This window comes from Penaeus japonicus, unplaced genomic scaffold (genome assembly GCF_977035675.1).
Source record: "Penaeus japonicus unplaced genomic scaffold, GWHDUDI00000001_assembly GWHDUDI00000031, whole genome shotgun sequence".
In the NCBI taxonomy this organism is placed as follows: domain Eukaryota; kingdom Metazoa; phylum Arthropoda; class Malacostraca; order Decapoda; family Penaeidae; genus Penaeus; species Penaeus japonicus.
The window spans coordinates 10102297-10114796 of NW_028234433.1; the positions used below are offsets into that span (position 1 = coordinate 10102297).

General features: G+C 38.5%; 1 protein-coding gene across 12 annotated transcripts in view; it reads left to right on the top strand.

The window, feature by feature from the left end:
• Positions 1–12500, top strand: part of LOC122264803 (uncharacterized) — a 67028-nt gene that overhangs the window by 38004 nt on the left and 16524 nt on the right. Inside the window, exon 6 of one of the 12 annotated variants that reach the window (XM_086555661.1) lies at positions 2279–3601. The exons of 9 other annotated variants lie outside the window; for them this stretch is intronic. In XM_086555661.1, the coding sequence (XP_086411787.1) occupies positions 2279–2650 (372 nt within the window). In that variant the 3' untranslated portion in view covers positions 2651–3601. Of the gene's footprint in view, positions 1–2278; positions 3602–12500 lie in introns of those variants that run through there. 2 more of the 12 variants (XM_086555657.1, XM_086555663.1) reach the window with 2 other exon arrangements.

A 12500-nucleotide genomic window follows, 5' to 3' on the forward strand; every position in this document is an offset into this window, starting at 1 on the left:
TTGATATTGTTTCTTCAGTAGTATCTTTTCTCTGTAGTATGTGAATAGAATAGGCCTCATTGTTTGATGATACAGCAATAAAAATACGCAAAATCAAAAATCCAAAAATGTGCCAGATTTATCACATGAATTTTTTAAATACACATTGACTAATAAGACATTTGGTAGCATTTTTATACAGCCATTATGGTTGAACTTCATAGTATTTGTGTATTTCCATAAGATTTATTGAATAGTGATAACCATCTGAAAATACAGTTTTTGGAACACGGGTGTCATTTATACAATGATAATAGATGACAACAAAATATGGATCCATATTACTCCCTCATTGTTTTCCATGGAAATACCTGATTCGATTGGTGGTCTGTCTTTGTCTTCTAAGAGGGTGTATGGTGGCAACATTAAAATATGGAGAGCTCTCGTTTGCAATGCCACTACTTCTTGCCAGTGGCCGTAAGCCTCCCACCAGTCATTACACATGTCAGCTTTGAAGAGAGTCATTTACAAGTATTTACTCACAGAAAATTAATGATTTCAAGTAGTTAGTTAAAGTCAGCTGACCAGCAAAGGACTACCCCATAGTAAACAACTTGAAATGTATAATAGTAATATCGAAATAAATAATTTTTACAGGACATTATCACTGAATTCATACACAAAATATGTGGTGTCCAAATCTTGAAAGAACTAACAGATGGCTACCTTTACAAATTTGGATTAACAATATCTTAAAACATGAAATCTTTACGTATAAGAATCCCTTATAAATCCAAAATGAAACCTATTTACTTGCAACTTTGTGTGTTTATTGATAGTGACGAGACCTCATTTTTTCTGCATGTTTAGCGTGCGAAATAAGATAAAATTTAAATAATTGCATGGCTGGATAAGTTCTATATTTTTTAATTGTATAATGATTATCCTCATTTATGAGACTTATTTTAATATTTGCTTTAGTTTCCTTAGAATAAAAGGTAAACTGATAAAAATATTTTTTTTCATATGAATCAAGAAGAAAAGGGGGCATCCATAAAAATGGATCTCGGAAAATTTGCTTTATTGCTAGCCATGCAATCAACAAGTGGAAATAATATGTTAAACATAATAGATAAGAAGGCTTAATGGCCATCTTATCATTTATCACATACACGCACACAAACGTGTGAAAACACACACACACACACACACACACACACACACACACACACACACACACACACACACACACACACACACACACACACACACACACACACACACATATATATATATACATACATACATACATACATACATACATACACACATACACACATACACACATACACACATATACACATACACACATACACACATACACACATACACACATACATACATACATACATACATACATACATACATACATACATACATACATACACACACACACACACACACACACACACACACACACACACACACACACACACACACACACACACACACACACACACACACACACACACACACACACACACACACACACACACACACACACACACACACACACACACACACAACCAACCAACAAATAGATTCTATTTTGTAACAGAATATCTTAACATTTGATTTTCAGGGAATGTTGATTTTTTTTTTTCAAAATTGCCAAGTTGAAAGATCATGTTTGTGTACATTTTATTTCATCAGTATATAATATGTGAATGATGTATGTATATTATATGTGAAAATGTGATTTTGAATTTGTGTTTGGGCATAATAAGACAAGTATTTAAACAAATATTTTTGTATGTGTTTGGCAAGATGTTTTAGAGAAATCTTTATTGATGATATTTGTTTTAAAAATAGAATTGATATTATTTATGCACCTTTTTATTTTATTTATTTCAATATTATGATTATTATTAGTAATATATTTATAATTATTGCTATTGTTATCATTATTATTATTATCATTATATATTTTTATTACTTTTAATCATTTAATTATATATTTTTTTTCTAAGGAAATAGAGTTTTGACTTATGTCTGTATGATGTTTTCATTATGTTTTAGCAGAGCTGTGAAATATCTATATACTGAATATTTTCTTTAATTCTATGTTTATCGTATAATTTTTCTTGAATTTCCTTATATCCAACAAATGGGGAAAAAAATATGTGATCAAGATAAAATTACCTTTAATTATGAATGTAAGAAATGTAAAAGAAAAGGAGCTGAAATTACGACCTTCCTAATTATGATGCAACTTTGTAAGCTGGACATCCCCCAACAGGTGAGGATGGACTCTGGTGGTGAGAGCTCAGTTGAGAGAGGATTCACAGGAATTCTAGACTCAGAAACAAGACCCTGCAAGAAACACCTATGTCCCTACTGTGAATACACAACCAATGAATCCACAAGTATGAAGAGACATATTCGTACCCATACTGGCGAAAAGCCATTTCTCTGTCCTTACTGCCCTGTTCGAACAACACGCAAAGCAAGTCTTTTGTCACACATGCAGAGTCACACAGGAGAAAAACCATATTCTTGTAACTATTGTTCATACGAATCGAGGCAAAAGAGCAACATTGCCAGGCACATAAAGACTCATCATAGGCGAAGCATTTGTCATTCTTTAATATCAGATATAGAGAATATATAATGTGTATAGATTTATATAGATTTATGTTCTTTTCATAGACAGTACCTGTAACAGGATATCTCATACATTCATCGGTATGGCTGAAAATTAACATAATAAATATTTTACAAAATAATTGGTATTTATATACTAATATGATCTGCCAATGGGAAAGAATAACGTTTAGTATCTTAAACTATTTTAGAGATAATTCATGGTTTCGTGAACTATAAAAAAAAAATCTTTAGGAATCTTCAAAACATTTGCTTTAATTAAGTGTTATTTTTTTATATGAAACATAAGTAGATTAAATGAATTAATAGAATTGAAATTATATATTGAGGTAAATGTTGATAACCATTCCATTTAAAAGAATTATTTTACGGGCATTGTTTTAGTATTTGAAATGCATGAATTAGTCAAGAAATATAGTTGAATAACTGACCTTAAAGAAGTTTCATTCTTTCACTTTCTTACCTGTGCATGTGGGCAACTTTTTTAATAACAGGTGCTCAGAGCTAACTGGAGCACAGAAATTGATGAAGAATTTTTCATTTGATCTCATGAAACTTTCTGTTATCATATATTTTACAGTGTAGAGCGAATGAGTCAAACATTGAACAATGCAATGTATAAAAGAAAGGGATAGTAGTATTAAAAATAGTGTACAATTGGTTTAGCAAGACGCCTTGCAGAATCGTAAAGTATCTTTGTCAGATGGACATCCTCCAACAAGTGAGGATAGACTGTGGTGGTAAGAGCTGAATGAAGAGAGGAGTCACTGGAGCTCTTGACACTCAGGCAAGATCTTAAAAGAAACTCATGTGCCCCTTCTGTGGATACACATACAACGAATCTACAACCTTAATAGGCAAAATACCTATTAAGGATTTCTAGCCTAGAATATCCAAATGCCGAGGCGTTCGAATAATTAAGCCTAAATTAATTGAATAACTGCCACAATACTGTGAAGGTTGTAGATTCATACTAGTGGAAAGCTTCTTACTGGCCTGTTCGAACAGCTTGTGAAGCAACACTCCTCTCTCATATGCTTTGTCACATGAGAGAAAAAAAAACCATGCAGTTCTGTATTCTTGTAATTGTTGTTCATATGAATCAAGGTAAAAAAGCAACTTGACTTGGCACGAAGAGACATGTATAGTGTTTTTCATCCCTTAGCATCTGGTCCCGATGATGCATAACTAATGACAAGTACAGTGTTTACTTCTGCAGTCTGTAAGCTTCTTTGATTTAGTTATTCATAATGCAGTATCCCTTAAAAAATCATTTCCCTTCCTAAATAAAAAAATTACTCAATCCCTTTTCCCTTCCGAAGGTCAAAAATGATTTATTATATGCAGAAGCTTTCTATTTATTTATTTATTTATTCATTTATTTTTTGCTCCTAGCAAAGTAATATTGCATTTACTATGCCCAGGAAGACAAAAAAAAAAAAAAAAAAAATCACAGTATTATTTGATATGAAATGAGTTTACTCTGGACTTATCAGGTTTGGCAGAATATCATGTGCAAGATATAAAAGTAGACAAATATGCTTGTTATAGCAATGAAGATACTAGCCAAGTAGGCTAATAGTGTTGTTGATCTATATTGATTCACTTTTTGCGAGTACAATAGAATAATTAGGATTGTGGTAGCTGATTAAGCATCATGCTTATTTTATCCCAAGAGCTGTGAACTATTGAAATGGTTTCAGAGCAATTTTTATTTTACCATGGATTTCATATTTCAAGTATATAAATTTTAAATTTGTATATCTTACTTATCTGTCTGTCTAGTTAAATATTTGTGTAATTGTCTATCCATTAAGCGATATGTACATCTTTATATATGGTTATGTGTTTATCTAGATATATTTTATTATTACTACTTTTAGATAACCTCAAACACACAACAATATAATTGAGATATGTGCGAAGGACATTTACCACTATTCAGTTTAGTTCTTCCGAAGACGTCGCTTCACTCAGGCTATATCCACGAGGCGGCCCAGCCTCTGCCAATTATAAGTGCTGACTCATCTGATCATCATAACTGAATGCTTGAACTAGCGGTCGGATTGCCTGTATGCGCTCCAGTTGCCAGGGTGCAAACGATAGGCAGAGCCTATTCTCAGTCTGTGAAGGCTGACTTTGGCACACCACGATATTCTTCACACTGGCAGTTCTGTTTCGAAAATAGTCACCAATCCAAGCAAGCAGTCTGCCTCTGATGCCCTTGCGGATCTTGACTTGCTAGTTCAAAAGCCTTTTCCAAGTCCAGGAAGACAATGACAGATCTTGTATTGTTGACTGTGCTCAGTAAGGTGGCCATGCTGTGAGCTGTGCTCTTACCCCTTGTAAACCCATGGTGTTCATGTGGAGGTCCTAACATCCATTAGAGCCAGTTCAGTTACATTCTCTCTGCTGTCTTTCCCAGACAGCTGAGGAGAGAGATGGGACGGTACCTTCCTGGCTCCTTTGGTTTAGGGATGGGAACTATGTCAGCCCTCTTCCAACACTGCGGTAGTAAGGAAGTCTCCCCAGACTTGTTGATGAGTGCAAGCTCACTTTCATGTCCTAGGTGGGAAGTGATGGAGTAGGAGATCCCATCATAACCCGGGGCTGACCGGGAACTGGTCTTATACGTTCGCTGTAATTCCATCAGAGAGAACATGGCATCTGTGTCATCAGGCTCGACCGCCTTTTCTCTGATGAGGGCATGCCTGCCTGGAAGCATGGCCACCTCAAAAGAGCGTAGTTCTCATGGGTTCTCTGTCTTCTGCACATATTGATTCTGTGGTTGACCTCCTTAATCTCATCATTGTAGTAACAGGCGTCTTTAAGACACCTGGACCATAGACTAATTTTGGGATGGTCTCTGAGTCTGCCTCATATATGACATTTACTAGTCTGGTCTCAAATATATCCACATTAACTTTAAGTGAGAAGTTATTTCTTCTGAGGCACTTGGCCAGGGCCTCCCGGAAAGCTTTCCAGTTGGCACTGTCCACCTTCCATCGAGGATTGTGCTGGGGCACAGGTGCCAGGCCAGCGTCCAAGATAGTGGTGACTATCTCTTATTAGTGTTGTCCACAGGCCAACTAATTCTCTCAACCAGAGCCACAGTGACAAAGGTAAGGTCAAGGACCCCCCGCCAACATGCGTAGGCATTTGGCTATGTGGTATCCTGCCGCATCACGACTCCGGGTGGAAGCCAAGATGGGGTGGTGGGCATTAAAGTCGCCCCTTATGAGAATTGGCTTGTGTGCCACAGCAGTACAGACTTCACTAATATCTAAGCTCCTACATTTTGGCCTGCTGTATACATTGTACAGCTTGAGGGGACCCCCGACCAAATGGAACTCAACGGCAAGGAATTCGACACCTCCACACTGCACTGGAGCATGACAACATCAATGTTCCGAGATCGCATGATCGCGTGGAAAAGGGCGTTCCTTGTGGAAAAGCCATTGATGTTCCTCTGCAGTATGTTCAGATTAGAAGCCATTGTGTTAATCTCGGGTCCATTAAGTCTGTGTCGTTAACGATGTCAACATATCGGTCTCAATGTTCGATGCCCCAGTGTGGGTAACATCAGACATTTTGGGATAGGCAGTGATGACCTCAAGATCATACATCAAAGGAAAGCCAAGAAGCACCATCTTGTATTTCCTATCTTCAGAAGTCAGACTGACAGGCTCTGGCTCCCTTCCGCCCATCCAGGAGCTTGTCTGTCTCCTGGAGGAAAGTGAGGGTGGCTTGGTCCCTAAGAACGATTGTCATGCCTTTGTCTCTGGCAATTCTAATCGTCAGAGCCTGTACCATCTGATAGGCATTGTCGAATCCTTCCAGTTTAGGGGGAACAGTCTTGGGGCTACAGACTCGCCCTCCAAGTCCGTAGTCAGCTGAGGCCGCTTGCTGCCTGTCCTCCAAACCGACGCTAGAGTTTTGGCGGTGAGACCAGCAGGGTTGGAGGGTTCAGCCCGAGGTTCTTGGGTAGGTTTACTCTGAACCGATGCCAGAGCCTTATCCATTCTCTTACTTTTGTCACCGGCCTTGAAAGGCTTCAAGGTGACAGCCTTAGTCAACTTTGTGCTGGGGTCATCAACAGGATTGTCAGTCAGGGCTTTTTTTTAGTGATAGTTGCCATGTAAGAGTGGTTCAGTTCATCCTCCCATTTTGAAGTGAACTCATCTAGGGAAAGGGGGATCTTCCCTTTCGGCAAGTTCTACTATTCCAAGTAATTGATTACTTCTTGCCAAAGAAAATTTTTCACTTGTTCTTCACACATGGTCGCTGGGTCGATAGTGGTAAGGTCTATTTGTACAACCGAATGGGATAACATATCAGGAACACGATGCAGTATCCCCTACTTGTAAATCACTTTAAACTTTTAAGGCCGGTGATCTGTATATACGGTAAATTGGCGACCGTATAAAGCGGGGCTTATGGGTGCTGACACAAGCTTTTCCTTTAAGGTGTTAAAGGCTTTCTGCTGCTCCTCTCCCCAACTAAATAGATGGTCTTTTCAGGTGAGTTGTGTGAGAGGTGCTGCAATGCATGCAACTTCGGAATATGCCATCTAAAGAAACCTGTTACCTCTTAGAATCATCGTAAAATATACAAGGGCCAAGGAATCCCCAGCTTCGTAATATATTGGATAAACCATATTAAGATGTAGAAAATCTTCCTGTGCTTGCAAACAATGTATTATCTTGTAATCAACCCTGTACCAATAAGCATATCTCCACAACCATAACCCTTTAATATAGCTTTCTCCCCGGTCTCGGCCAAATCTCCACATCCATATCTTCCAAATCAGCGAGCTCCTTTCCCAAGACTCCTTTAAGCCCTCTAACTGCAACATACATCCTGCTAACTAGTAGTCGCAACATAGTTTCTTTCTTCAACAAGGTGTTGTCAATAACTGCAAGAAGGCTCTGCGCCTCAACCTATCTGCTGTTTCTCGTTCAGGGAAGATCACTCTGAAACCCTGCAGACTTGGACGTCCTCCCGACGCGGCAGATCTGTGTCGTGGTGGTCGCAGAGGTGGTGATCGGAGTGGATTAAAGCAAACCTGTCGAAAGGATGAGGCTTCTTCATCAATGTACCTGATGGGTATATATAAGGTGGATCTTCATCTGCCGCTCTGATTCCTACACGAGCATTCCATACGCGTTGTGCTATGTCGATGAGATTTTGAAGTCCATTTTCAGAGAGCACACATTTCACGTAGCCATCCAGGTAGTTCCTGCAGAAATACCCTTCTAATAAGCTCGCCCAGTACGCCAATAGCCTCAGGATAATCCCACACACCTTGATATACAGCTCTCTCAAGAGCCACAAGGAAATCAAGTGGAGCTTGTCTACTCGCTATCCTCTTCTCGTATAGCAGGCGGAAAAAGTCACTGGAGGAGCACATTCCATGAAATTTCAGTCGCAGTTTGGCTTTGAATTTTAACCATACTGTTACTGTGTCAAAGGCAGGGCTGTTGATGATGAGATCAATTGGTCTTCTACAGTTGGTCCTCTGAAGTTCTCCACTATTGGTGGGCGAGAGAGATTTTCTATCTGGTGGATCCAGCTTTCAACCTCCTGGTTGCGGTGAAGAGGCTGAGATGCAGACGTCTCAGCTGAAAACTTCAGAATGGACTCCCTCTCGATTACTATAGACAGGGATGCTGAAGGCAGGTTTGGCACACATCTACTGGTGTTGAACAGTGCTTGAGATCAATCAAGTAAATTGGACCTATCAGCAGGTACAGGTGTTTGGCATTGCATTAGAAGAAAGGCTTGGTGTGATGATAAAGAGAGCTTTCCTGAGAGAATTGCTGGCTTCTTGCTGAGCTCGGTTTTCAAATGCGGTCCTCGCTTCTCGAAGTGCTAGACGGTCCATCTCAGCTGCTTCCCTTAGCTGGGCATAATCGACATCCCCCTGTCGTAAAGCCTCACCCTAAGACGTCGGTCTTGCTCCAACCTTGCCTCGAGTATGTCGTACCTTTCCTCCAAGACTTTCAGCTTTTCCTCTGACACATACCTGTCTTCTTTTTCTCCACCCAAGCGTATCTGTCCCTCCAGTTTCCAACTTCAGATTTTAACAAAGAAATCTGCCTGGTTAATTCCTCGAACATTGTTAGCTCAGGTTCGAGTATGCCTTCTGCCTGCGAAGCCATCTTCAACTGCATCCTGTGAGGAACAAGCAGGATCTGCACCAGTTCTCTTCCCATTCACCATGCTTAAAATGCAACATGGCCAGGAAAAATGAAGCAAGTCACTATTCAGCTTCAGAGAATCAACAGCAAGCACCTTAAAATTAAAATCTCTAACTAGCCATCTAAGCGCCGTCTATAAATCCGAACAGTTGGCAACACCTCCGGCTGCACACAATTGCAAATACATGTCAGCTTAGATTCCACTTAAGGTCATGGTCAACTCACTTGCAAACTTCAGTATAACTTCCTGAAAGTCACAAACTAGCAATGAAATAAACGTCAAAGCTACATAAACCCAAATCCATCCTAAAACACTAACAAACGAAATGAAAAATACCAATACAAAACCGGAAGAGTAAACCTTAAACAAATACTGAAAAGAGAAAACCGTTAAAAATTCTAAGACATCTAGAAAATAAATCTCAAAGGTGTACATTAAGCAACCAGATATTTACAAAAATCTAATAGAAGACAATAATGAAACAAAACATACACTAGGCAAATCATGGGGGAACCAAAAGATGCATAAAATCTAGAAAACACTACCAGGATGTCTAATTCTTTCTGGCCTGCGTTGGTCCGCCGGGTGACAGTAGATAAGATACAAATTTAAAAAAATAAAGTGAGATAGCAAAAGCTAATAAAGCTGCCCCCTGATCACCGATGCCACCAAAATTGGCTGTAGCGGTTGCTTTAGCTCTTATAGTCCCTTTACTCTGCGGACATAAATTTCTTCTTTCATTACTTCTTATTCATTCATAACTATTCATTCTTTTATCACATCTCATTACTATTTATTCTCGTATCATTTTCATTACTATTCATTTTCATGTCACTTTCATTTCTATTTAGTATTTTAACAAAGTTCATTTTCATTGTCCGGGTCTTATAAATGGCAGCGTTTGGCCCTTGTCATGAAAAGTTTAGGCCCGAGACTCAAACATGCTGTTATTGCTTTATAAATAACTTACAAAATAAAACGAAATAAAGTATTCGACTCATAATAAAAAAGTATGGTTTCTGTGTTTTACTGCAGGAGTGACAGCTTATATGAACATGATCAATATAAAAACAATACCTTAATATAATCTCCGATGTCGACTTCACCATCTCACAGAAAATACGTAAACATAAAAGATTAACACTTAAAGAAGGTAAAAATTAGTTATTTAGGATGTTTCAGCCTTTTTGTGATGGCGCCTCTGGTCCGAGTCGCGGTTCTCTTATTATTGTTCTGATGTGCGCATTTTCGGTTCCACAGTGACGCCATCGGGAGTCGCAGTTGAGTGCTTTTACCTTGCGCTACATAATGTGTTTATTCTCATTGCGTAATTAACTTCTAAAAAGTATTTCAGGTGATGGGAATGTCAATGCCGTATCTATTAAATCAGTGTTCCCATCTGCGCAGCTGCACAGAGGGCACCCTCTCCTCTTGCTCCCAAGCACAGTCGTTTTTTTTTACGGGGGGCCTTCAAAAATTCACTCGCTACAGATCCGCCCAGTTTATGCGCCATTGAATGTAGAATTGTTCGGAAATTGATGGTTTGTTCCCGGCAGCTAATGAGACTAGATATGAAGTAGTAGTTTGTCATGTTACATATTGCACGATTGCTCTCATATGGGCCTAGGCGACTGACTGCTGCACAGATTACTCTCCCGCGTTCGTTTGCTGTGGTATAGATCAATGTTTTGCACTAATGGTTCTACATTAAATGGGATACATCTTACTCAGCTTCTGCATTCACATTGCTATTTTGCATTAGTAATGTATATTTAGGAAATGATTGCTCGATAGGTTCGGGTGCATATGATATTTAGTCTGTTGTTCGTGTTATTTGTAAGTGTCCAAATCTCTACGCTGTTTAACAGAACCATCTCAACTGTTGCTCTTAAAAACTGGAGTTTTAGTGATCTGATCAAGTTACATTTCCAAAGCTTGTTCATGTTGTTCAATGTTTTCCATGCTAACCCGATCCTAATTTCCATGTCCCTCTTACATGTTGCTATCCATGAATAAAGATACCTGAAATCATCAACCTTTATTTCCGTGTACTGAAACTAATTCGGCTTTTACTTGATTGGACAGCATGAACTCTTCTTATGGTAGACATGTACTCTAACTAACCCTCCCGCAACCTCCAATATGAGTAGAAGTAGTTGGGCCCACTGAATGCAGTTTGAAAGGAAGGCCAGATTATCACCAAAGTAATTTCAGAAATTACCTAACGTAATAATTCAAGTAAATATAAATTCAAAAGATTTGCGTAGTTTCAATATGTTTTTAGCTCTGATTTATAACGCACTAACTTTAGCGCTTGAAATGTGCACCTCACTATTTCTAGCACAACTCAGTCGTCCACCAGCCGACCACGAGCTCCCTTTCCCTCCCTCCTTTCCTTCTTCACTCTCGCACTCTCATGTTCCATACACGAATTGAAATTATATTCTTCAAAGCCAATTTTTGAACATTTTATAATTATTGCTACTATTTACTAATATATTTTCATTGTTATTACCCTTTACATTTCAAGATGATATTCCTTATTAACAATACTGTTATCATGGTTGGTCTTTATTATTATGTTTCTTACTGTCACCTTTACAGTAATAATCGCCATGATATTACTAATATCATGATTAACCCATTGTAGACGGGGATAAATTTGCTTGCCCAACCTCCAGGATAGGTTTTATTTTAAAGAGAGACTGCTTGAAGCAATATAATTTGAATCTTTCCACTTTCTTTCAGTCGTTTATTGTAAAACTAGAGCGGTTTTTGTGTTTTATTTTTTTGTGTGTTTTATTGAGTTTAGAGACTTATATGTGCCATATGACAGGCTCTATCAGTGCTGCAGTAGACTAAAATTGTAGTATATTATCCATATTGGCTCATTATTTTCTTTATACTCTTTATACGGTTTTATGGGAGGACAAAAGGCAACTTTATTTTTTCGTATTTTTGTGCTGTCATGAACGAATACGAAATATATAACCACCTACAATAAAGATAAGAAGAGGTAGGGAAGATGAATGAAACCTGTGCTTGTGACTGTGAGTGCCACAGTGTAAGGCATCCATATTGGCACAGGAGCACATTTTAGATACTGGGTATGGATCGAGTCACCTTCCTCTTCCCGTTCTGCCTGCACATCCTTCTTCGGCGGTACTTTTGAGCAAGAGTTCATCAACTTGGTGTGTGCCATCGCTCTATAAAGATGGTGCTTGCTAGAGACCGTGGCTGAGTGCCTTTCAAGGCTCTCTCTCCTACTGGTGCTAGGAAAAAGTGGTGCCATCTAGGTTTTGGATGTTAAGCTAGCACGATATAACGGTAATTATAGTAATTATGACTACAGTAGCCATCATCACTCATTCCTTTTTCATAGCAAAATAAAATAGCAGTGATCCAAAATCCCTGTCGTCAGGCCAAAGCTCCTACGTCATGTATGTCATTACACCTGTCCGCAATGGGTTAATGTTATAATTACTGCTCCTACAACAATAAAGCTAGTTATTCTTACCTATATGATGGCAATACTAATAATGATACTGATGATGTTGCCAATAAAAGTTAGTATAGCCATAAATAAAATACACGACAGTCCATTTTTATATATAAGGTCGAATGCGATGTGCAAACGCAAAAGAATAAATTATATG